The sequence below is a fragment of the Aptenodytes patagonicus genome, chromosome 1 (genome assembly GCF_965638725.1).
Source record: "Aptenodytes patagonicus chromosome 1, bAptPat1.pri.cur, whole genome shotgun sequence".
NCBI classification, from domain to species: domain Eukaryota; kingdom Metazoa; phylum Chordata; class Aves; order Sphenisciformes; family Spheniscidae; genus Aptenodytes; species Aptenodytes patagonicus.
In genome coordinates, this window is record NC_134949.1 from 131,481,147 (window position 1) to 131,508,826 (window position 27,680).

At 35.7% G+C, this 27,680-nt stretch overlaps 1 protein-coding gene across 1 annotated transcript in view; it reads left to right on the forward strand.

The window, feature by feature from the left end:
* The window catches only part of CFAP47 (cilia and flagella associated protein 47), a 371,213-nt gene that overhangs the window by 31,742 nt on the left and 311,791 nt on the right, over positions 1-27,680 (forward strand). The window contains exons 22-26 of the mRNA XM_076355671.1: positions 8,659-8,827; positions 12,438-12,538; positions 13,782-13,947; positions 21,101-21,293; positions 24,021-24,230. Of these exons, the coding sequence (XP_076211786.1) occupies positions 8,659-8,827; positions 12,438-12,538; positions 13,782-13,947; positions 21,101-21,293; positions 24,021-24,230 (839 nt within the window). The remainder of the gene's footprint in view (positions 1-8,658; positions 8,828-12,437; positions 12,539-13,781; positions 13,948-21,100; positions 21,294-24,020; positions 24,231-27,680) is intronic.

Below are 27,680 nucleotides of genomic sequence, written 5' to 3' on the forward strand. Positions count from 1 at the left end.
AGCTTAGAAGCATAAGTATTCAACAGCATTTTAAATTTTTTGTTGTACTTGAAAGATTGTCAATACAAATGAGAAACAAAATGCTGCTTCGTAACTGCAGTTATATCTATGGCTTACTAGAAGCTAACACTAAACGGAGAAGGTAAATGGTTGCTAAAATTGTAATGCCCTTCTGTAAGAGCTTTCCAAATCTCCCAAGTTTCCATTCTTTCCTGTTTTTCATTTTGTATCATCTTATTACTTTGGAATAGAATATACTTACTTTTGAGGAGTTTGCCCTGTTTGTGGATTAGATGGGAACAAGGTAATGCTAGTACAACTAATACTTTAGCTTAGTTAAGCTACTGGTTAAATTTTTTTGATTTTTTTTTTTTTTTTTTTGGTGCTTCGTTATCTATATGGAAAATTCAGTTAGGAGTTCTATAAAAATAGAATGCCACAAACGTACCAATTTAAAAATGGTAAATAGGGTCTAGAAATACTAGAATAGGGTCTAGCAATATTGTTCTATGGATGATACAAGGGTGCGTACTATGTATAAGATTTAACAGGTAACAATAGTTTAACTTCCAAGGCCTCAATTTCAATTTATTTTCATAAACCAATTTTATTTAAGTCTTGTGAAGTATTTAACAGAGGTATTTCTAGTCTACACTGCAGATGCAGTTCTCATTTATTTTTTTCCTTTAATCTCAGTAGCTAAAAGCACACAATTGCATATAAGATCTAAAACGTATACATATTGATGGGAGCCATAACCTGAAATCTGACAGCTCTGCTATTGCTTATGGCATTGGATTTCTCTGGCGATAGTGCTGTTGTACAAAGTGATCCTTTATTCTCCACTGTAGTGGAAAAGAGTGTAGTGGAAGGTTAGTCATCCCCTTTACAGACTAGTGAAATACCAACTCTCTAAAATCCTAAATGCCCCCCGCCCCCAACTATCAAAACAGGGATTTTATTTGCCTCCCAGTACTCCATTTCCCATTGTTACAATTGAGCTCTATTACCATTTTCTTTCCTTGTTAAGTTGCAGGATGGATTAAGAGTAAAAATGTTGCTACTGACACTGCTGTAAATTCAAGTGGTTAACTAAATTAATATTTCTGAAGACTGCTGAAATAGTACATGGTTCTTTATATTTAATTTCACTTGTCATCTGAACTACTGTTCAGTATTACTGTTCGTTATTGATGAGCGTTTCCAACTGTCATTTGATACTGGTGGTACCAGTTGACAGTCTGCTTTAATTATGATATAAATTTGGGGAAAAAAAAAATAATTCTTACATTTGACTGGATCTGTTTTGTGACTGCTCGTCTTAAAAAAAAAAAAAAAAAAAAAAATCAGAAAAAAAATCTGTAGAATACATTGCATCTATTGATTACAGATTTCTCTATAGGGTTTTCTGATTTCATCCTTTTTTCTGATTTCATCCTTTTTTAATTTTTCAAACTCTGGGTCTAAGTGTTTTTTCCAGTCTTGACAATAATTTTTGGCAAACAGAACAACTTCCTTCAGAAGTAAGGGAATAAAGAAATTCAAAAAGGAAATTTTCCTGGGGCACCTTATATGTCATAACCAACTAATAAGTGCTGCTTTAATGAAATGGCTTTCTCCTTCTCTCCGTGTGCTCACTGTCTGTCTGCATCCCTTTGCCCTCGGTGCTGGGTAAGCTCACTGTACAACCAGTGCTTCCCTTCTGCTCCGCGTGTATTACTGCCTGCCTGTCAGGGGGCAGCTTACTTATTGCTAGGCAAGACATGCCCAAATACACTTACAACTTACAGCCCACTGGTGGTCACAAGTTAACATCACTAAGAGTTAGTGCAGCATTGATAGCTGGCAGCAGTAGCGCTGAATAATGTTAAACGAAGTTCACTTTGAAAACTAAATGTGTTGCCAAGTATGGCTTGACTAAAGGAAGCATCTGGAAGTATGTGTACCCCCCAGGATGCGGTAGCTTTTCTTTAACTTCTGCAAAGTAGAATACTAATAAAAAGCATAGTTCTGTTAAGGAAGTGGTCCAGGTACCAGCATCTCTTACTGTGATCAGAAACCCTCAGTCGTTACTGATCTTTAAAACATTCCCCATTGGATCAGAGTTCTTTATCATTCTTCCTCATCTAGATTTCCCCCTTTTCTCACCAGATTTCTTCCTTCCCTTTCCTGACTTTCCAGTCTTGAAGAAACTCTAATCTTCCCCATATATTGAGCTTCCCCTGTTCAGGTTTCATGGTTGCAAGCGCTATTTCCTGCCTCTGCACTTGAACAGCTGTTTCTCTGATCTCATCACCATTTTCTGGACAACTGCTCTGAGCCAGCTTACCTCCCAGCTGCTATAAACATTCTGTATCCCATTGAGTCACGCTCTTTTCTGTCCGCCTTCTGGTTCTACTAAAACATCCTGCTGTTGTTGTAGTCATTACTGACAACACTACCCTATAAACCAACAAAAACCCACTATATTGATGTTATCGCTAAGAAAGTAGATGCTAGAACTAAGGAAAAATTAAAATAATTCAGAAGCATTGGTAAAAAAATCACAAAAGCATGAAGTTATTTTAATATGCTTTAAAATTTTATTAAAACTACTTGAATTATTAACGTAAGGTTTCAAGTAATTTACTCTTGAATGCAATCTTGAATTCTGCTAAAAATCAACTTGGCAATAGCTTTTCTTCTGCCTCAAAAAGCTTCAAATCAACAAACGAAGTAAATACATAGGAACTCTGAATACTTCCTACAATTCTCACTAAAACTTTGTATGTACAAACACGTGACATCAAAAGATGCTCTTAGAGATGAAGTATATTGGCATGCTTATAAAATAATATCTGAAAAATTTTGAGATAATTCTCCCAATATTCTAAGTGGTAAAATGAAGTCGATGCATTATAGATAAGGCTAGAATGCTGCTCAGACATGGTCTGGCTGTGCCTTCCTTTTATTCCAGTGTCTCAGAAGGTGTTAGAGATGACAGGGCTCTCTGCCTCACTGGAGAGAGTTTAACCTTGGTGTTTGTTGGCTGTGAAAGTCAAAGCTATAAGTGAAAGCAGTATACAAAAATATCTGTAAATAGGTAAGCTAGCGAATACTTCTTACTCTCATATTTGTATACAGGCTGTATGCTGCTTTCTTTTCTGTTTTGATATAATTTTATTTCACAGACACTTAAATTACGTTTTAGGTTTTTTTCACTGCAGTCTAAGGAGGTTTAGCCAGCTGAATGTCTGATGGTCTAGGCAGGGTTCTCATTTCAGAGCTGAATAGAAAAAAAAATTCTGGTAATTAAACAAAAAAACCAAACAACAAAACCAAACAAAAAACCCCATGACTATCTGGCCAAGTATCTGTTGTAGCTCCCTCTCCCTCATCTGTATCCAGAGACAGAGCTAAGAATTATTACTAATAATATTATTTATTGATTGATTGCTAGCAGTGATTATTTTTGAACTGACTTTTAAATTGTACTGTCCAAGAACCATAGAAGCATGGCTTTTCTGACCATGGCTCTCTTTCTGCAAGCTACCTGTCCAGGTAACAGTGAGGAGCACCTCATTCCGTTGGTTTTGTGCCAGGGAAACAGGCAGCATGTGGTCACTTTAAATATTTGCTCATCTTCGTTCCTCAACTGTTACTGTGTTTCTCCAGGCAGGATGATCCTCCTGCTAGCAGCAGTGTCATGCATGGTCTGGAAAGGAAAGCAGGCAAAGCAAGGTGCAGGAGTGTACTGCTTCCAAATGATCTTTTTTTTTTTTTTTTTTGTTTGTTTGTTTTTTCCCCCTGCTGGAAAATAACAAATTCCAGCATCTTGGAAAAAAGACAAAATACACAGCTGTGTAATAATGAAGCCTCTGAGGGCCTTTGATTGAGAAATGGAGCAAGTCACACCTGTCAGAGCTTATTGCTTAAGCTTTTTGTAGAGAAGTGACAGGTGGTTTGGGTTTTTTTTTTTGGCATTTTAATGTAATTTTTTTTTTTAAATGAAAGAACAGAATTCATGGTGTAAGAAATGAATTCTATGGAAAATCTGCAGCTGTGGAATTACAGGGTATTGCTGGTGCATCATCTCTGACCATATACAAGGGAAAGATTTAGTTTTATTTCCGTGTTTTGAATGATGGCTTTGAACACTAGTTGCATTATTCATTGTGGAAAGCTGCTTATCTGTGATATAAAGCTAGGGAATTTAGGCTGCATGAAAGATTTAAGTATGTTTTAAGGAAAAGCTGATGTTAAATCTGAGGGGAGGTTGAGAATGTATATTGTATAGAGTTGCAGGACAGAAACTGTTGGTTTTGCAGTTAGGTTTAAATTTGAAACAAACTGGTTTTTTTTAATGTACATTACATTCTTTCTCCTTGTATCACTGCTGAATCCATATGTTGTTAGTGCTATAAATAAAGAAACTTTAAAATCGACCTTTACACAAAATTTCAATGACTTTTAATGCTTCAAGATACTTGAATAGTCTGCATGTTGTTATATGATAAATACAAGAGTATTATCCTTCACAGATGTTTTAACTTAATTTTAAGTCATAAATTAGCTTACTGATTTACTTGCAATTCCCTGTGAAGTTGTACTGTGAAAGCAAGTGCTATAATTTTAGGGACATGTTACATACTCTTTGTGCTAAATAAACTATGTGATTCCTGGATTTGACAGCAAAATTTTTACTCAACCTTGAGAATATGCACTGTATTACAATAATAATTAGCAAAATATATTTTATAAAGCATAAAATATATTATTGCATTGGAGTACTTAGTAAAGGTAGAAATGAAGTAACTCCTTTGAAAGTGTTTTTTGAAAATAACTTAATTTTTTTTTTTCTACTCTCAGATTCCCCCCCTCAACCTGACAACTGTGTTTGAGTTTGTTTATTTTTTATGCATGAATTTTATATAAAATAGCATTTTAATTGTCATGGATGCTGGGGTAGTTGTTTCCCCTTTTGTTTCTTTCAGTATACCGAGTATTTAGACCTGAGGCAGGAAGGCATTCAGCTGTGTTCACTCCCCAGTGTTGGGCTTTGACCTACCATGTACTTTGTATCAAACCTATTTCATAGATTCAAATGAGTTTCGGTAGCAGAGCTTTCTTGATCAGCCAGATTTCTTAAAATCAACAACTTTTATTTGTTTAGCAATTCTAGCAAAAAAAATTGGAAGGTGTTTTAAAATGCCCTCTAAATAAAAGTTTGCAAGAATATCAGTTTTATTTAAAGAATTGTTATCTTCTGGTGGCAGCCTACACAAGCATGTCCTTTTCTGGTATCTTTTGGAGGTGTTCTGTGTGAATGCATAACAAAAAGCTCCTTTGTTTCACGTGACTAGTCTTTTTAAAGCTTCTTTTGAAGTATTGTAATTGCTAAGACTACCATTTTGCAGATGATGCCTCCTTTCCAGTTAACGTGCATAATTAGTGTAAATCAGGACTGGAAAAATATTTCTTATAATGATATAAACAACCTTGAGTGTTTGTGAAAGAACTCTCTCTAGGCTGCTTGCTTCCTGCCCCTCCCTGTGTTCTCTGATTTATGAAGTTAAATGCAGCTTCAGAAAAATATCTCAATAGATAAATAACTGTTAATTATTCATAAATTATTTAAAAAGCAACTGCAAGTCCAGGAATAGTATGAGGATTTTTTTCTTAATATTGTCATTAATTTTTTCAAGTATATAATCTTACAAGAGAGAATTTTCCATTATGGCATTTTAGAGATTAAAAATGAATCATAATTTTTTTTTCTTAAAATATGTATAAAAGCATAAATAATGATTCTACTTGAAAGTGAAGTCCTAAAAAAATGAAATTAAGTTTTAATTCTGTTTCAGTAATGTGTGTGTGTGTGTGTATGTATGTGTATGAATTATAATGTGATTTCTAGGTATATAGAATTTTTTAAGAATCATTTGTAGTACTGGTTAGTTATTGTGCAGTTAATGAGGCAAAGATATGTATGAATAAAACTAAAGGTCTATGATTTGTTTTCAAATATATAAATACATTTCTATGAGTTATGTTGGCTCTGAATTTGCACTGTTGTACTTCAAAGCAAATGTAGGTTTTAGTGAACATCATGTAGAGAATTAAGTGTCTTGCACATATTTGGTTTTGTTTGCCAGTTCTTAGCAAATAAAACCCTTGTTGCATAGTAAGACTAAACCAAATTTTCCTGACAGTGGGGATGAAAAACAAATTTTGAATAGCTGCTCTGTGAGAGGGATAAAGGGATTCCACCTTTTGTTGTCCGACCTAAAGATACTCAACATAACAGCATTGATGAAGAACAATTGCAGTGCTAGACTGTACTCTTTTTGCATAGCCAATGGTGTAATGGTATCTATAGAGTAAGCATTTTAATCTTACCAAACTTTAAAAACTGTAGTGTCATTATATTGTTATATATGTCATACGTGCTAGGGATGGAAGGATTTTCTAGCTCACTTTTTTACTGCAATTCTTGGCAATGGTGTTTCAAGTGTTAGAATTGCCCATGTAGGGAAGTACCTGCTGGCTATAGGAGCTGCCAAGGCTGGGAGGAATCTCAGAACCTGAGATGTGCACTGAGACGTGCAGTCGTCTTCTCTCTGTTCTCCTTACGGTGACCCGTAATGCTTGGGAGATAAGTTGTTATTTATGCAGCATTTTGCATATTACACTTCTGAAGATGTATGCTGGGTACACTATACCCAATATAGCAAACTTGTACAACCGAAGGAGTGTGACAGAATCTTTGGATTGTGTCTGTGTTGTGACTGTTGTACGAGATGCTTGACCTAGAGAGTCCTGTAAAATTCTACCCCCACCCCCCCCTCTGGTATTGGTTTACTTTACAATTCTCTTACATATGTATTTTAACAGCTATTGGAGTTACCAAATAATGATGTATTCAGCTCTATTCTATCAAACTTCTCTTACGTTTTTGGAAAAAGTTTTAAAAGATTTTTTTTTTGACAGATTTCACAGCAATGAAATGCAATGCTTATTACTTTCAACTATAAGCAAAGTCAGTTGTTTCTCTAAAAATGTAAGGAGCCACTGTTGTTAGTGACGTGAAATTATGTATTTCACACATACTTTGAAGTGAAAGGAACTTCTCACACTATGAAGAAAAGATCCTTTTCAGTCCAATTTTTAATTATGTGTTTTTATGCCACAAGAGCATATTTTGAAGATGTAACTTGATCAAGTTTTTTACGTGGGTGACTTGAGATACTAAAAATAGAAGAGTATGTAAATCAAATCAGGAGATTTTTACTCAATCTTTGTTTAAGCCACATCTCAAGCACTAGTTACTAAGAAATCTTAAATGGCATTCACACGTTAATTTTGAAAAGCCAATTCTATGTTATAAAACCTAATCATTATCGGATTTGAAGTATCAATATAAATCAAGGGACTGTGGTGATCTCACTAGAAAAACTTCCCCTCATCCTGTGCTTTCTTCTTGCTAAGCACAAATACACAAAATGTTCCACAAGGTTCAGCACAGATCTCGCTCACCAGGAGTTCGTAATTGTGTGTTACAAACCCTGCTGGAACTCCAAACACTGTAAGTGCTGCGTACTTGCTTCTCATTATCTAAGCTCTGTGTTGGTTCTGTTATAGATGGGTATGTGCCTCGTGTCCTGGCATAGGACAAAATATTTTTTTTTTTCTTTCCTGTCATTTATATATTCTACTCACTACCACATATGTGAAAGCGAAGCATGATGCGCTATTTTCTGCAGTTTTTGAAAGCTTTTAAATGATTCCTAACTTATTTATATAGCTGGTTTTACTGCAAATTTTAAGCAGCATGCAGATTTTATAGGCCAGAGTTCTCCATACCTTTCTGTCTGGAGAACATGCTGCTCTAGTGTGTTGATCCTTGGAAAGACAGAGCGAGAGGCAAGAAATGCCTCTTTGAAAGTGCACTGTGAAATAAATTTGGCCTCTCAAGTGCACAGTCTGTCAAAAAAGAGGATTTTATATAAAATATACTATCTTTAAATTCTAAGCCCCACTTATTTGAGGATGTGATTGCAGAGGTAAAACTAGGATCAAAATCACTGGAATTTGAACTTCTGGAATTCAGTGGCATTCAATGACAGAGGTTTTAAGAGTGTTTTTTGGTTTTGGTGTGTGTGTTCCCCCCCCCCCCCCCCCCCCGAGGTTTATCGATTTTTAACTCATGCTCCACCTTGATCTCAGAGCCCATTTTGTTTATGCTGGATATACCATAACAGCTGACCTTTTCTCTTCAGCATTTGAGAAAGGCTTTCTTAACTTACATAGCTTTGTTTTCCCTCTCTTTGCTTGTGCTTATGCATTTGGGCCACTGCTCCAATCTTTTTACACTCAGGAGAGCGGTTGGAGAGGAACACAACACAGTGACTTACCAGAAACCTTGTCTGTAGCTGTGCTGATAACCCTGATACTTTCGGGCATACAGTTTTTTCCTCAGTGGGGGAAAAAATAGCTGGCCACTGCTTACTTAAAGGGCTGATACTGGGTGCTAATAAACAACCATCCTATTAATATCATGATCAGGTCCTAAGTTAATTTCAATAATTCTTCTGAAATAGTAATACCACTCAGAGACGGTTCAAGAAGTACCTATAATTTCTTTGGGAAAGTGACCATAATGATATTTTTGTCCTTTAGGTGGCAGCATATGACTTCACTCTTCCAGTTAATACTCCTCGGGCTGACTTCCCACTGACACAGCCAAGCCCTGTATCTGCAACTTCTGTTGGATCTGTAAAGCACATCGTTGCTCCTCGGCCACAGGCAGTGACTGTGACTGTTCCATTCTGTAGAGTTAAAGCAGTTGGTAGGTAAACTAGGGACTTAAGCAGGTGGTGGACACTTATATTTGTAGTGAAGTTTTTGCTTGTATTCTAATTGCAGAGAATTACTACTTAAATGAAATTTGATTGATAATTGTATAATTTGTAAATTTCTTGGAAACTTGCAAAATTTTCAAATTTTGATTTTTATTTTTAAATATGTCTAAAGCTGAACTTTCTATACATAATTATGACGTGCTGGGAAAATATGTTTTTTTTATATAGCCATTTGCCTTATATAAAAATTAGTTTACCAAAACTCATTTTTGTTTCTACTGATTCATTAGTATTTCTAGGCCTTACCATGCAGACTCCAGTATTTACAGCAGTTCATTAGAAAAGTGTAGAAAAGTAGTATGTCATTCATATTCTTTTTTTCTAGTCTTACTTTGTCAAAACTAGGAGCTCTAGCTATATTTAAAACTCCTTTAAAATGCTTCTCACTGGCCCTGATCTCATCTGAGAGAACTGGTGGTAATTTAGTCCATTTGCTTCTGTTTGCTTTTATGTGTAGAACTGCACTCTTCTGGCCTGTCAGAGTTTGTTAATGGCCAAAGTTACAGGCCATTTGCCTGCAGCAAGAAATTGATATCTTAAGTGATATATTAAGTGATATATTAAGTGAAGGGCAACGAGGCTGGTGAGGGGTCTGGAGAACAAGTCTTATGAGGAGCGGCTGAGGGAACTGGGGTTGTTTAGCCTGGAGAGAAGGAGGCTGAGGGGAGACCTCATTGCTCTCTACAACTACCTGAAAGGAGGTTGTAGCGAGGTGGGTGTCGGTCTCTTCTCCCAAGTAACAAGCGATAGGACAAGAGGAAATGGCCTCAAGTTGCGCCAGGGGAGGTTTAGATTGGATGTAAGGAAAAATTTCTTTACTGAAAGAGTGGTGAAACATTGGAACAGGCTGCCCAGGGAAGTGGTTGAGTCCCCATCCCTGGAGGTATTTAAAAGATGTGTAGATGCGGCGCTTAGGGACATGGTTTAGTGGGCATGGTGGTGTTGGGTTGACGGTTGGACTCGATGATCTTAGAGGTCTTTTCCAACCTCAATGATTCTATGATTCTATGATTCTTCTCTGCTTTTCTTAGAAATAATTTGTGGTTCTCTTTAGTCTCCTGTCTGATCCTTATAGTCATATAGACATACGCATTGTGAATGCTTGAATCCGCTAGCATTCCTCATCTCAGTTTTTAATATGTAGTCACTGTTAATTTGAGATGAGACTTAAGTGCTGACTGTCCTCCTGGAATGATATTTGTGTAATGTTTAAACATCTTGGGAGCACTGAAAGAGGCTTGGCCAATTAAATGCATAATGTGGAGTAAAAGCAGCTCCAACTTATTAGGTTTTATCTATGTTTGGGTTTTTTTTCTTTTTTTTCTCTGTAGGGCTTTAACTTAAGTCTTACTTTTGAGATCTTTTAAAATATCAAAGGAATCTGAGAGACCTTCTTTAGATCCTGTGATGGAAATAGATTAATATTAAACATTTCTAAATATATTTAGTTTAAGAACATGTAGAATAAAGATAAATGTACATATGTATATGAGATTATTAGAAAGCACATCTCTAAGTAAAAAAAGAAAATCGTGAATCAAAGTGACAAATTTCTAGCACAGAAGTGATTTATGTAACCTGAAGAAAAAATAAAAGGTTTGTTTCCTTTTCTCTTTCTTTGTGGAATAATGAATTGATACAATCAGTGAGTCTTGCCAATACATGACAATCTTATCTAAATTTTATCACAAATTTGGACTTCTGCCACATAGAATTTCTTCAAAGTACCAGTATAGGCCAACAACAAGTAAACATAGTATTAAAGTGAATATATAATACTTTCAAGTCTAAGAAATAGTTGAAAAAATAAAGTGTGGCTTCTCTTTAAATTTGAGTATTAGAATTACATTCTTACTGGGAATTTTGATGGGCTGGAAGGAGGGAGAGAGGTCTAAATAAATGTCTTGACCACTAAGTATTTCACATAACCATAGAGATGCTGGGAAGTAGCCAAATTATTTTTACTGTTAAAAAAGAACTTGATAGTTTTATTACATTCTGACAACTTAAAAATTATGTCTGTTATTGATTCATCATTTCAGATTATCACTTTAAAAACTAAAAATGGGTAAGATGCATCTTGCAAGTTCAAAGTTTTGATTTGACAAATATGCCTAATTCTCACTGTTGTGTGCTTTATGGCACATTTGTTTTCCACTCTTACAAATTTTTTTTTTCTGTGACAGTTTTTGTGGTTGACTGGGATTCAGACTGCACAGTGCCGTTGGCACTTAAATCAATAGCTTATATTCGATGTTTGTACTTGGGATTGTTCACCCTGAGAAAAGAATCACAATAATCTTGGAGTAGTCAGCCCAGTCTTTTAACTTCAGTGTGGTCAATATGTTTTCAATCCATCATGGATCTTTTTTTGAATTTTTTTAAAAACAATGTTTGTAGACTGTTTCAGCACCTGGGAAGGAAAGCAGGTGTCTACTTAAATACTTATAAGACTTTTCCCTTGGAGACTGCTTATCGGTATGTAAGAAAGCACTGAAAGAGGGGGAAGGAAAAAAAAAGAGAAACAGAAAAGTCAACTGGAAAAGACACAAGCCCTACCTCAGCCAGACACAAAGGAAGAGGACATATTATCAATGATGTAATGACCTCATGTGAGCTGTGTGTGTGGTGTGTGGTTTTTTTTTTTTTTTTTTTTTTTAATAATCAATCTCAAATTTTTTTCATGGGGTAGATAACTTCCTTTCCTTTCCCTCCTAGTCTTTCAGTCTTGCTGTGTTTTCCTTATACAGGCAGTTTCTATGGGAGGTGAGGACTTCATGAGTGACATAGTTGCATATTGGTGGAAGCATTCCAGCAGATTAGATTCCTACTTTGAAACAATATTAGTTTATAGAGTTTATATGCCTGTGCTTTAGAGAAATACGGATAGTATTGTTGTTTACATAATGTGAGATATGTGATTAGGAAATCCTTTCAGCTTTTTAGGAGGAGAAGAAATTTGATCAACATACTTCCTCACTGAGCGTGAAACAAACTTGCAGATTTTAATAAAAGGATACTGTATGCTTGCTAGGTTCATTTCCAGTATTTAATCTAATCAAGAAGCAAAATGAGACTGTGGGAACATATACCTTTGTTTTTCTAAATCCTCACTTTAAACTTCATCCTTTGTGACGGTTTCTTTGTTCCAGCTATATGACATTAAGAGAAATGCTGTTTTTAATAAAATCTTTCAAGTCTTTGATTACCATCACAAATGTAAATGCATTCATCTGCAATAGGAAGATCACGTGGTTCTCTGTTTATAGCATCTTTATATGAAGGAGAGATGCTATAAGTCTGGTAGATACAAAATTTAAATAATTTTAATGTGACTTAAGGGTCATAATAAGACAAAGTTAAATTACAGTAATTATGTATATAGCATGGGAACAACAGAAAGAAGATGACAGCTTTAAAACAAGGGGAGAAACATTTCTGCTAAACGTGCAGAAACAATGATTTTATGAAGGTACTTTGAGGAAATATTTGTCAAAATAATGCTATATAAACATCTTAAATTATTTTTTCCAACAGTACTTAAATCACCATTGGAGTTCTCCTCAATGGAACTTAAATTTGCACAACATTCAAGTGGCATATATTTCAGTATTGCTGATGAAAGTCTGAATTCTCAGGTATGTAATCACAAGTGTTGTTATACTTATTCTTGGCTGTAGCTTTTAATTACTCAAAAATGACTGGGAAGAGAATACAGATTTGGAACTCAAAATTCAGTCATATTCCAAATACATGGTTTAAATATTTAAAAGTTTTCTGATTGTAATTTTGTTAAGTTTTCAGTTTTATGTTTGTCTTCTGATCACTAGGAATTTTTCCAAAACTCACAATTGGGCTTGTCCTGACTTTCTGATATATGAGAAAGCGTGGCCACCATGAGAAACTGACATAGTTTACACATGAATTGTGTAAGAAATAGCTTGCTTCCAAAGATTTTCTGCCTCTGCCTATACTAGTAAACTAGACAGTGACAGTGCAGGAATGCAATTGATGTGCCACGATGGTCCATACAGTTAAATTGCTGTCCCAGTATGTTGCATGGTACTGATCTGTGCCAACTGGCACTCTCTCAAGAAATTCCTGGTCATGATTTAGGGCTTAATGGGAAAGAAGCCCTAAATAGGATATTTGGCCATTCTGTTTTGGAACATAGAGAATTTGACTGAACGAATGCAAAACATAGCATAACATAATTTATTATTTCTAATTCCCAAAGGCTTTCTTTGGAAATTATAAAAAACGATTTTTGGCAATGTTGAAAACACTTGAAAGTCTTTTTCAAGTATCTTCAGAAACCAATGATAATACAAAGTCAAGGCCTTTTCCTAGCTATGGATGTGTAAGGAGTTGAAAGAGCAACTCTGAGATAAAGGAATGGATTTTTTTTTTTTTTTTGTTTCCACCTTCATCGTATTGAATTGAAAGAATGGGTTCTGAAAACCTATTCTGAACTTCTTGCTTTTTCAACATATCTACCTGAAAGTCTAGATGTCATGAGCCATGTGTTTTGTGCTTGTTGTGCTTCATTTGTATCAGGAAAAACTCCTCACTTCTGTTTGGCTAAGCACTCCCATCGTGACACTTTGATCTATTTACCTCGCATAAATGAGATTTTTTCCATTCTGGAAAGAAAGTATTGCTCTTTGTGAATGTGGTGAGTGACTGGAAAGCATCTAGTCTGTGCTGATAGGCATACTCATCTTCTCACCTTACAGATATAATAAACTGGTCTCTTCCTTGCTTTCTTGCTTTCACTCTGATTTGATTGCAAAAAGAATGCTTAGGATAGGGCAATGTGAAAAGTATCGTGGTGTTTGCTGCTTTCCCTCTTTCATCATGTCCTCCTTTCTCTGCAAATATTTACAGAAGCTTGACCTGAAGAATATCTCAAGGCAGCAGTTGACATGGAAATTGAATTGTGATGATGCAGGCAAGAATACAGAAGACAGTATTTTTAAATTTAGTCTGCAGACTGGATTCCTTGATCCAGGACAAAAAATCAGTATTGCTGTATTCTTCTGCCCTTGTAAGTAATTTTATGAATTCTTCTACAGATAGTTTGGCCAATATACCATTTTCATAGATTTGTTTAAATGACTTTTTATGATGAATCATAACTAGCGCTTGTTTTGATTAACTTCCAGTTAACATGACTAAATAACAAACTAAAATGCCGAAAGAAAGGTTTGTTGTGGTTTTGAGAAAGTAAGACAGCTGCAGACCTAACACAAAGCATGGAATCACTTGATAGCATTATTTGAAAAGTCTGGTTTGCACATGTAAAGCATCAAGTTTTGCACATACAAAGCATCAAAGGCTGGGATAGCTGAATCGTTTTCAATACTGCTCCTTCATGTGCAATTAGGTTGACTGACTTAGATACTAAAGCTTTCCGAGAGTACTCGGAATGTGTGTGAACTTTTTTCCTAAATAGCCATAATTTAGATAAGAATGGAAATTTCCTGCCTTGATGAGATACAAAATCACTTAGCTATGGTATTTTCTGAGTAGTCTGCTCAGGCAACCAGATCCTTAATAAAAAATGTAAAATAGATTTCTAACAAAACTTGGGAGCATGCAGGAAGATGATAATCAACCACATTACACCAGAAGAGGAATGGCAGAACATGAATATTAGGATTCTGCCTTATTCCCAGTCAAGTGTTTAGGGTAGAGAGTAATGTAACGCTGTATTTGAGTTGATAAAGCCCACCAACTATGCAGCTGACGCCTACAGAACTGAGTTGTTTTAGCAGTTTTAAGCGGCCTACGTTTGAGGCCCCAGCATTCTCAAGGGGAAGAAAAGTTGTTTTGTGGGTTGGATCTGATCCTGAGTCAGCAAGTGAGTGTCCCCATCCTAAAGAAAGATCTTGCTGCTATTCTTTGATAGGATTGAAATCTATAACCTCAATTAAGCACTGGGAACAATTTAATATAATTATAAATAAAAAAAAAAATTATAGGTATAAGAGTCTTGCCGTGATTCTGTATGATAAACTGAGAAGACTGTATTAAATGTCGCTCTGCAAACATGTTGTGAATATGCAAGAGCAGTATTTAATTGCACGTGTTACTTGGAGTTGCTTGCTGTACTTCAAAACATTTTTCCATTATGTTTTATACCTTGTTGGTAGCTTTTGTCTTCAACTTATGGTTGAAGAAAAATCACAATAACTTGTGATTTTGCTTCAGGAAATGGAAAAATAATTAATGTATAATGATTTTTGCAGAATTATTTAGAAAGTAGTTTGTTTTAAATTCTTTTAATTTTTGTTTTGAGTAGCAAATTCTGACTTTTCTGAAGTAGAATTTCTTTGTGCATATAATACCTGGAAAGTTTCTGACCCAATCAGTATCTATAGTTGTAGTTTTTACTTCTGAGCTGTTCATGAGGTATCCTTTTAGAAATATGTATTTAAATCACTCTGTTAAATTATATATTATTACAAATTAAACTGCTAGAAGAAAGTTAAATGCATTTACTATTGGAAGGCTGAGCAAAAATATTTAGAGCACGTTTCTGGCTTTGATGCATCACTTTGTCTCCTTTTCCCCTACATTTCTCCAAAGTAAATTGCAAAAGCCCTGTTTTTTTGGCTCTGAACCACACGTTTATGAAACAGCCATAAAAATGTGTTCAATGCAATAAAGATTTTTTTACTAGGTAGGTTCTATTTTGTACTTTGCGTAATCCTTGGTTTTGGAACCAAATGATGTGATCTCATCTTCATCTCATCTATGCAGGTCCTCAGTCATTTTTAGTGGTAACTTATGTAGGTTAACAAAATAAAATAAATAGAGATGAAAATTTTTGTTAAAGAATTTGTTTTGGAAGCAATATGAAATAAAAGAATCCAACGATACTAGGTGAATTGAATGAAAATATTGTCCCAGGTGTGAGAAAATGTTAGAATATAAAAATCGGAAGGGGTTAAACAGCGGGAGCAGGATGACAAGAAGATTGGGCAAAACGCAGAGATATATCGTAGGAGAAAAATCTGGAAGTTATCTCTTTTCAGATGTTCAGTTTTACAAAGTTTTAGGAATATGGGCTTGGAATCTCAGTTTAATTATGAAAGATGTAAGGATCTACTCAAAGCACGTCTGGAGAGTGTGTCTGGACAGAAGAAAGGCTTTGGGTAAACTTCTGAATTCTGAGTAACTGTTGAGATGCAACTCAGAGGAAAAATAAGTTAAAGAAGTCAAGGGAAAGAAACATAATTATGACCCCAGGTCTTTGAAGTAAGAATGTAGAGGAAAGAGGAATGGAAATACAGAAGGTTGGAAAGTGAAAAACAAACACTCATAACCTTCTGTTGTTCCTTGAGAAGCAACTAAAAAATACACATGTAGTTAACTGTAACTCTGTTTCTTTTAAACATTTTTTTCTCCTTTTATAAATTTCTACTTCGCTTTCAATAGGGTATCATTTTTTTTCTGCAGTATTTCAGATAATAAAGCCTACAAAGTTAAGTGTTGTAACTTTGAGAAGGTATTCTAATAGATATTTTTGCAGAGTGTGCCTATGGTTAGAATGATTGTGGATCATACTAAAATAATCACTTGTGAAGAACACATACAAGCATTTTTGTCTGCTTTGAATTTGAGAAACACATTCTTCTAATAGGAGATATAACAACTGCATTTTGCATTGATTAGGTTAACGTATATAGCTTGGAAAAGAAAATTGCTCAGGGCAACATTAGACTTGGAAGATAAAAAGAATAAGTCTGTATTTCCAGATATCTGTGATTATTTTAGGGCCCGGATGAGCACAGGGTCTCATTTTCTCCTTCTAAGTACCACTCTGGCATTTAAAACAGAGGAAATTAAAAAAAAAAAAAATTCTAATACTATTTTGTACAGCAGCTGGAGAGGGATCATGTGATAATGAGTAGGTGAAATGATCATCCATATGATGGTTGTTCTATTTAGGTGTTTACATCATGAGAATGTATTAAAATCGCTTGTGTGTTGCAAAGACTGTGTAACAGAGAACAGCATACAAATAAAAGCCAATATTTTGAATTACTGAATAAATTGTATGTGTAAATGCAGATGTGTATATACATAAATGACTGATAAATAATTGTCATTTGAAGTTATTTGTATTTTTGCTGTGTTCTCATACTTTTATTTACAGAAAATCATAAATAACAGTAAAAATCAATTGCCCTTAATTCAATGTTGTAAGTATTTTCCTATGATTTATAACCTACTTGTGATATACCTTCACTGAATATAATTACTGTTTCTTGTAAGAGAACATTAGATACATCAAAACCCACGCAGGAGACCTAGTTAATGAATATGGTGTGCTAATCACCTTCATAGGTTTGTACTGTAAAGTTGTAGTATGTGGGGGTGAACAAACCTTAAAATGAACTTTGAGTGTGCATTAATTTGTTTAAATATGCCACAATATTTATAATAATGAGAGTGCAAAATGCTATCGTAAGCTACAGTGTTAAATTAAATGCAAGGGTTTATATAATTCATGGTAATATGATGCTACCTGTTAAGAAAAGTATACTAAATTTAATAGAGATTCTCAAGAACTGAAGTTATGTTAATATGATCTTCTTCTGCTGTACTATAGTATAATGCATTAACAGTATATGAAAAATTTCACTATATCTTATTGTGGTATGAAAAACTTGTCTGCAGCATAGTAAGTTACAATAAATCTGTGCTCTGGGATCCTGTGTGGAAAAATACTCACAAATGCACCAGTGAGTTAACAGGAGTTCAGTGCCCCTGGAGGATGTGATGATTATGTAGTGGGCACAGATGACCATCATGACCTCCATCTTCTAGGGCTTTTTTTCTGCAACAGTAAGATATTAAATAACTATGCCCTTTAACAGTTTCTGTGGAGAAATGATTACTTTACTTTTGATTTTTTTTTTTTTTTCATTTTCTGTAGGGCTTACCTTTTAAATTTTAACCACCTGTGACTTCTGTGCTTTGAAGTCTATATTTCAGTGTATGCAGATATTCTTCATTGGCGCCCATTTAGGCTGAAGCTGTATATATGCAATAAGGCATGAATTACTGGAAAGTCCAAGGCAACTAAACTAAAAAAGTTTATTCGGGAGCCAAGTGTAGGAACTGAATAACAATCTAACACAAACTTAAGAGGGTGAGAAGAGCAGATGGTGATTTTACTTTCTTCCCACCCACTCTCAAAAGATAAAAAACCATGCTATTATACAGTTGAGATTTCGGGGGGGGGGGTGGGGGTGGAAATTAGATTTGTGCTGCTAGAGAGGAACAAGGAATATGGAGATCCTTAAAGAGGTGGCCGTTTAAACTAGCTTTTGCTGCTAGTTTAAATTGCAACTGAAACAGGTAGAGTGGAAGGTGTGGGGACTTGAAATATTTCTCCTCCAGAAGCGTGTGAGCAGTATCGGGAGGAGAACTTGCATATGTGCATAACTGACTTTCAGCAGAAATAGAATCTGTTTTATGTTTCTGTTAACAAGGAATCTGCATAAAGTATAGTCCCAGGATAGCATGCTAGGGAGTTAGGCATCCTGAACTGGATGGGCTTTCTAGTGCAAATTAGACTGAAAAGGAAGCACCTAATGAATATATGCACATATGTACTTTGAGAAGTTGTGTTCTTTTATTCAGAGTTTTTTCTAGGGTAAGTCAATGAATGCTTATTTCCCCTAATAAATATATCTAGAAAAGACAGAGGGGAAATTTCCCATATAATTCTACAGATTTTGTTAGCCCTTGGCAAATTTAGATTGGCAGATTTGTAAATACTATCTAATCTCCCTAAGGAAAATTTTCACATCTGCTGGACTGCTTGTTGTTTGCCCTATAGAAATTAATGGCGATATATCAGAATGGTAACAGCAGCACAAGCTTTGACAATAGTCATGAAAGGTGTGATTAATAGAACAAATTCATGACTTCAGCTGTTAGTTCAGGACATAACTCTCATTAATTTCAAAGTAATTTATTTAACTTGAGATATCCTGAAAACATTGGTCCTAGGCATTACAAACTAATGAACAAAACTTAATGGAATCATTCACTTTTTTTGTCTTTGTGTCTGTTTAAAATGAGGACAGTATCGCAACATCCTAGTGTTTCTGACATACGCAATAAATTATTGGCTTACATATTATGAAGAGTTTTGATGTTAGTAAATGTGTGGAGCCACACACAGAATGATCAGCGATGCAGAATAAGAACTGTCTGTTCTGCCTTCTGAGCGAGTCAGGGATTCTATGGCAAACAGATGTGATCATGTAGTTACTGGATTTGTTAGACTTGTTATGTACGCTATGGATTAAAAGTTTTTATGAGGAAAGCTTAACACTATTCTTTCCTAACTTTTGAAGGTTTAACTTTGGAACTATGGTTTATACGAATATTTTAAAATATGAGTTAGTGAAAATTGCATGTTCTTTGGTACTGACATATGCTCCTCTTCCTTCATGGCATTCCGTCCCTATGGCATTTATTGGTTGTGGCCTTTCACTTTCCTTTACTATATGTCATACACATGTATGAAGATAGGATACCAGAAATATGGTTTAGTTAGAGCACAGCTGTAGGACAGTGGACTGTCTAGCTCGTATATGGGGGTAACTTGTACAGAACATCTCTTCTTACAAGCATGTCAAAAATGTCCTGTTTGGTTCTTCATGCATCTCCATGACCTTTTCTGATGTTCTCCCACCTTTCCCTTGTAAAAGGGCTAAGTGCCAGAAAAAGGTGTGTTCTTGCTGCATCAAAACCTAGAAGCACAAGCGTCTTAGCCTTCTCAGCAGTATTGTCTCCTAAAGTTGATTTCCATTTAACAGGGAGTTAGCCAGATGTTGCAAGCACTGCAGCAAGTTTCCCTTTCATCTGGTTTTCACTTTGCCAGTTTCATGTTTTCTGGTCTGAAACGAAGGGATCCGCAGGCCATGTTCTGGTGAGCTAACGGGCTTCTGTGAAGCTCCTCTATTATCATCACCATGAAGAAATTGGCTCTTATGAGGAGGGAATAAGACAAAATATTTTGAAGACGCTAGGTTTTCTTCTTTGTGTATGTAAACAATGGCAGCTCTTTCTCAGGCTGTGAAAAAAATTATCTGAGCTAATCTCAGAAGAGCTTCTCACATGTATTTTGTTTGCAGTGACACATATGTGCTCATACAGACACATAAAATACAAAAATTGTTTGTTTTGCTATCTCTTTCCTTCTTAAATATTAGGTGAGGTTGTTTCCATACTTACTAATCTGATGACAGAGGGGAATCAAAAGGAAAGGTGTTTTTCTTGAAAATGAAAAGATTAAAGTTTTTTGGTTGTCGTACAACATCATGCAGATTTCTTTCTAAATACAAGAGGTGTTCGTTAGTTGGCCTTCAAAATTGTTTATTTTGCTAGCTCTTCAGCATGTGGGAATGACTGAAAATTTGGTAAATGGCACTGCATGGTTTGGAACACCATTTTGATAGTGTAACAGTTGCGGAAGGAAGCACCTTGGTCCCTGTATCACTGAAAGAAAATGTGCTTTTCCATCCTAGAGAAAACCGCCTTGCAGCAGTTAGCAAGTTGGCATGAGAAGGGGCAGAACACAAGGAAATGGGAGATGGTCTCAGTGGAGGGTAGAACCTGTCCTGCTGGCTCGTGTGAGGCTAACTTGGCAACAGTATAGGTTTTAGAATCATCTGTTAAAATGTAGTGATTGCCATCTTAAAAGGCACCAACTTTTTCTTGTCTTGATAGGCAGATGCTTCTGATATTTACTCCTTTATAAAATTAACATTCTCTGTGTTAATTAGTGTAATTTATGATATGAGTGCAATTCTTAAAATTCTGAGAAGCGTTACATTGATATTATATATAAAGTAATATTAATACAGTAAATGAACTCAAACGTTGAAAAATTTCTGACAAATTAAAAGAAATATGTATTTCTGGTTTGCTACAGGCAAGTGTTCTAAGCTTTCTTAATAAATAATTCTTCTGATACAACATTTACTGTATGTTAAGCTACATTTTGAGTAAGAAAGCAATACCAATGACTTTTTAAAAAAAAAAAAAAAAAACCAAAACCAAACCCAAACCCTCTTACTATAACTTTTAATTGCATGTATTTATGGTAATATAATTTTGTGGTGTTTTTTCTTTTTTTTTTTTTTCCCCTCTTTTTTTAACGTTTTTAACAGCTTGTCCTGGGACATACGCATCTGAAATGTTAGTGTGTCTAAATGATAATCCATCACATTACAAAATAACATTGTCTGGCACTGTGAAGTCACCAAAAATAAATTGTGATCCCCCCTTTTTAATGCTGATGCCAGTTCCTCTGAATGTGAAAACTGAAACAGCCATCAATATCATTCCACAAGATTATTTAAGGTAAAAATCTCAAATTTATTACAGAAATCCTGAATAATTCTTGGTTTTGTTTTCTTCTGAAGAAGTGAATTAGTTTTTGTTTGTGACGGTTAGTATTAATTTTCTGCTCAGCAGAGGAAAGAGTTTGCATATTTAAGAGAAAATTCACGTAATTTATATTGCTGTACATTCAACAAGCCCATGTACTGTCCCCAAAACATTCCTGCTTCATGAAGTGACCATCTTCTAATATATTCACGCTGTAAGATGCTTTTAAAATTACTTTGAATAGCACAAAAATTAAGAAGAGAGTCCTACCAGGATTTTTTGTTAACTTTAGCCAGATATTAAGATCATAGTCTTATTTATTTTTTTGCATTGTGATCAGATAAAATCTTCCTGTTGTTTTATTTTCTCTACTCCACAGGTTATAAAGCACTGTTTTTTTTTTTTTTTTTTTTTCTTCCTAAGCAAGATTTTAGTACTAAAGAGGACAGCACAAATGTTTTAATCCTGTCACTTAATATAATAAAGAATCCATATAGTTTTCATTTTTCTGTGGATCACCTACTTTATCCTTTTATTTGAATTTATAAGACACCCTTTTTGTAATCTTCATATTATGTAGCATAACTTAGCACGACAGCTATTCCAATTTGACAGAAATCTTAATATTTTAATCTTTCCAAGCATCCTTGTGTGTATGTGTTTTGAAATAGGCTTTTCTGGTCTCCGAGATACAACTTTTCTGTTTGTAATTAGTAAGGAGCAGTAATATTAGTTTGTTATGCTTATGTAGGTATCGTTTTAATACCAGAAGAATTGGAGCAAAACTCTTTAAGTTGCCATCAATTAATGAAATTAACTTTACCTTCAAATTATTATTGTCTTATCTCATTTGAGTTGTAGTAACTTATCAAGTGATTTGTCTATTGTCAGTAACTCAGTGGTTGGAACTGAATGGATTCCATATAGGCCTGGACTGACTGCCAGTCTTATTGCAGAACTGGAACCTAAAATTACATAACTGGGGAAAGCATCTTAAGTATCTTTCACAAATTTCCCCTTAATATTTCTAGTTTAAAACTTGCTTTACCTTGTTGTCCTGGTTTCGGCAGGGATAGAGTTAATTTCCTTCCTAGTAGGTGTGGAGCTTTACTTATGAACCACAGTCTCTCCAGGGGTACACCTGCTGCGGCATAGACTTATCCACAGTCACTTTGAGATGCACCTGTTCCAGCATGGCCTTCTCCATGGGCCACAATGCCTTCAGAGATATACCTGCTCCAGCGTGGCCTTACTCACAGCCACAGTCCCTTCAGAAATAAACCTGCTGTAGCACAAACGTAACCATGGCCACAGACGCTTCAAGATGTACCTGCTCTGACATCGGCTCATCCACGGCCACAGACGCTTTGGGGTGTCCTGCTCCCGCCTGGACTCATCCACAGGTCACAGTCCCTTCGACTTGAGTTCACACTGGAGTTCCAGCCTGTCCAGTACAGCAGCACAGAAACAGCAGCGATGCCCTGGCCGTCTACCAGCCCAGGCGCATGGCCATTGCTGTTATCAGAATGTTCCCAGGCACAGTAGAATACGATGATAAGCAGTACAGCAAGCAGCGAAAGCAAAAAGCAGCCACTAACGAGCACTAGACTCTAACATACAGTAAGGCAAGCAAACCCCATGGCAAGCACAGGAGCCTGCCAATTAATAGCTAAACAGCAATAACAGCTATAAATTCGATCAAGCACGTTCCAATCAAACCTGTCATTATCTTGAACCCTTCAAGCCCCATGTTGGGCGCCAAAAAGGACTGTCGTGGTTTAATCTCAGCTGGCAACTAAGCCCCACACAGCCGCTTGCTCACTCCCCTCCAGTGGGATGGGGGAGAGAATCGGAAAGGTAAAAGTGAGAAAACTCGTGGGTTGAGATAAAGACAGTTTAATAGGTAAAGCACAAGCCACACAGGCAAGCAAAGCAAAACCAGGAATTCATTCACTACTTCCCATCGGCAGGCAGGTGTTCAGCCATCTCCAGGACAGCAGGGCTCCATCACGCGTAATGGTGACTTGGGAAGACAAACGTCCCCCCACATCCTTCTTCCCCCAGCTTTATATGTTGAGCATGACGTCACATGGTATGGCCCTTTGGCCAGTTTGGGTCAGCTGTCCTGGCTGTGCCCCCTCCCAGCTTCTTGTGCACCTCCAGCCTTCTCGGTCAGTAGAGCGTGGGAAGCTGAAAAATCCTTGACTAGTGTAAGCACTACGTAGCAACAACTAAAACACCAGTGTGTTATCAACATTATTCTTACCCTAAATCCAAAACACAGCACTGTACCAGCTACTAGGAAGGAAATTAACTCTATCCCTGCCGAAACCAGGACACTTGTGCAATAATGCAGTTTAATCAATATTAAGGAAAGCTTTACGTTTAGGAAACCTAAAGTAAAGAAGTAATATTTATGCCCTTTGTAGCACAGTTAGTAGAAATTGCTCTTTTTTTGGATGTTGAACTACTGTGGGTCAGTATAAAATGTTCAGATACATATGTAGAAAACAAACTAGTATCTAAAGGCTAAAAGAATTTTAATTCTTTAGTTAGTTTCACTTGATTTATACTTAAAAACTGAAGTTATTCTTCTGTATTAAACTGTGAAAAGCAGTTTCGTAAATGTGTGAATCTGTGAATCAACTCTATTACTGTCATCCTGTGAGCACAAACACCATTACTATTTATTTTTAACAGGCAATCACAAATTCAAGTTGAACTTCCGGAGCTTGAACTTGAAGATGGTGACAGGATTTACCCTTTTTCTGTACAGTTCCGAGAAGGACAAGATATTGTTCTTTCATCAGATGGCACAAATAAGGAACTAATTTGTCATATCAGCTTCAGATCATCTAGGCCAGTGTCATTTTTAGGGAATATTTTCTTCATCGATGAAGAAGAAAACAGGTAATGTGTGCAATTCGAATTCATTTGGGGGCAGGGTCCAAACTGACAAAGTTGGATATAAGACACAGAACTCATAATGGTTGGGTAAAGGCAAACAAGAATCATTCTGAAAAATACGAAAATGAAACATAGAAATGTATTTCATTTTTCAACTGAATTACAATTCGAAAACACAAAATTCAGCTTTGGTCTCTAAGGTAAGATTCATCTACGTGGCCATCTTAAGGTCTTGTATCTCATTCATATCTATTGGCATTTCTTATGTCTACTTCAATCTTCTCAGATTGCTTTGGAGACACATGGTCTTGATTCAGCAAATCCCAATGTTTTCTATTACAAGATATTTTGCTTTTTGAAAAATACCCTATTAAAATTCTATCGTCCATTCCATGTTGGATTTCAAGGTGGTCTGATTTTGAGTTGAGCCAGGCTCAACAGAATAAAATTTCACCGAGTTTTTCTCCTGCGTTTCTTTTTTTAAAACAATGAAATGTTTGTGACTGGTTTAGAGTCTCTTTTCTGGTCTTATCCTAATGGAAGAACTGGTGGTTCTTACCACCTATTTGGAAATCTTTACAAAGTTGCAGTAGAGTGATCTTGCAAAGGATTACTCCATTTTCAGTCCTCTCAAAAGCTTCGGGTGTTCCTCCGGTACTCAAGGATTCAAGAAGAGACGTCTTCAGAGTAAAGGTAGGGAGACTTCTCAAGGGGGAATTACACTGGAAGTCACAATTTCATTTTGCTAGGAACCAGCAAAGAACATGTCCCAGTCTTATTTTAAGGGATGTCCCTCCCTCTCTGTGTGTGTCATTCTTCAGTCTTTTGCTCTCCATTTTGTCTGTCTTTTTTCCCCTGCACTCTACTGCTAGCTTTTTTGTGTGTGTGTGAGTGTGTGTCCCCTTTCTTTGGTTTTAATTATGTTTTTAAATGTCACTTTTAACTCAACTTCTATTGTTATATCTTAATCCTTTAATTTTTCTTTCCCTGGTTTTATGTTTTTTCAGCTTTTTAGAGCAGGACAGTCTATTATGAGTTTGTATATTCTGAGCTAAGGCATTTCCTGATCTCTAGTTCTTCCTGCAATATCTGTAATACTGTTACTCAGTTAGCTTATTAGGAATCTGGAGGCTACTGTCCATACCAAAGATCAATATGGAATCCTTCAGGTGGAAGAGTGTGGGTCAGTTTGGTTTTCTTTTGCTTTGGTTTGGATTTTTTTGTGTGTAGGGTTTTGTTTGTTTGTTTACTTGTATTTTTTGTATTGGTTTTGGATTTTTTTGCGGGGGTGTTTTGGCTACCGAGAAGGAAAGCTGTATATGTGTGTTCCAAGACAGGGATTGGGAACTATTAAATGATTAATATATTAAATGCTTCTGTCAATTTTTTTTAAATTTGCAAGGGGCAGGGCAGTATCTTTGAGCAGCTCTATAGGGACACAGTTGATTCATGACTAAAAAGGAGGCCGACTCCTGATCTCAGTTAAGGCTTCTTTGGGGCATAAGATAAAAAGAAATCATTTTAACAGCCAGGTGACGCAACACTGCATGGATGGATGTGGCTCGTCTATATCAGTGCAATTTATTGTTTACAGATTCTACTACACACACACACACACACATATGGGTGTGTTTTTTGTATGTGTAACGCTAGGAATTCATAAAAGTACACTAGGGATACGTTTCAGCTTCAGACCATACTTCCTGTATGAAGAATATACAGGATACTGTCTTTTCTCATATACTTCTGATATATGAGACATAGGACTGGATAGCAAAGTATGGAAAACTGTTGGTGTCTTCTCCCTCCCTCTGTGCTGGGCTCTTCAGTGTTTTCTGCACTGCCTTAGAGGGCCATTCTGGACAGCAGCATCAGCAGAAGCGGGCACTATCAGAGAGAAGGGATAAGGGACAGATGTGCTTTACATTGTTATTTATTTATTTATTTATTTATTTATATATTTCCTCACATGCAATCCTGTGCACTATGTCAGAAAGCATTTGAAATTTTCAAAAGTACTGAAATCATTTGGGAATATAAGCTCTACATCTGAAAAATACTTAGGAAATTATGTGGTCTAATTCCTGTTAGACCTAAATTCCTTTAGGACAGAACACCTAGTGTTTGATGGCAATTTATATGCAGTGTTCATACCAAAATTCATCTCTTGAAAATACTGTTTAGTGATGAAGACATATGCAAACACAGAATTCATACATCTTGTTTTGATTTTTAAAGTAGTAGGTTGTTTTTTAAGTAACTTCAATGGTGAAAAGCAATGCAGAAAGTCTCCCCTGCCCCTAGTAAATGGAGATCAAAGCTGTTATTAAATGTTCTATGCAAAAATAACTGCTTTCAGCATTTGTCCCTTTTGTTCATCTCTCCCCTTGGTGGAATGAATGGGTGTATGCATGAGGAGGAAAGATAGGTACTGTTGTAATTAGAAGTCATTCCCACAGTTAGTATTTTCAGTAAAACAACTATTTTGGGGGTTAAATATCTCCACCCTACAGCTTAGAATGGGATTTTTCCTAAGCATAAAACTAAATTTTACATTATTTTGATGCAAGAGTTACGGACCTTTGGATTGGATATAATCCTGCTCACATTGGATTTTATATTTTTCTGTATAGATTGTCAGCCAAGAATCTATTTCTTATTAATTTTGTTTAATGCTAAGATTTAATCATTGTGTGGGATGTGATTCATAAACGTGTGCTAAAGCTTGCAGTAATTATCAGAAAAGGATAATTTAAGCTTATGATGAGGTCTGACATATAGCTGCTGAGCAGGCACAATATTTAGTTTTAATAACTTTTTTTATATGATGCACTAGCAGCTTCTCAAACCTTGTTATAGAGAAATAATCCTTTCTGCTGTGTAATAAACTTTTTTCTATATTTTTCATTAAAATGAAATGAAGGATACCATCCTCAATTTAAAGGCAAACTCAATGTGTTTTTGAAAAAAAGACACCAAATAAAAGTCATCACCTTAAAAGGCATCCCTGCTCGCAAAGGTGAAAAAATTCATGTTCAGGAATGTCAAATCATCTTAAAATTGCTGCTGTATTTTAAAACATAGCAGATAGTTCTGTCCTTTAACAAATACCTAAAAACATTGATTTGTCAATGCATATGTGATTTCATGTCACAGAGTTGCATGTGCGTGTGGGCTGTAGGAGCAGATGATGTAAAACCCGAATACAACTGGGTGAAATAGCACACCATCCAAAATGAAGGGATTCTGTGTGTTCTATTAGTCAGTGTAGTAATATTATTCATACTGGCTTTTGGAAGAAATTATTTTTATCATAACCAGAAATAATTCTTTCCTTCAATTGGAAAAGTCTAAGTGCCCAATTCTCTAATCCTGATCATATTGTTATTATTCTAATAAAGTCTATGATAATTTATCCAGACTTGGGTTTTGTTACTACTGTTAATATTACTA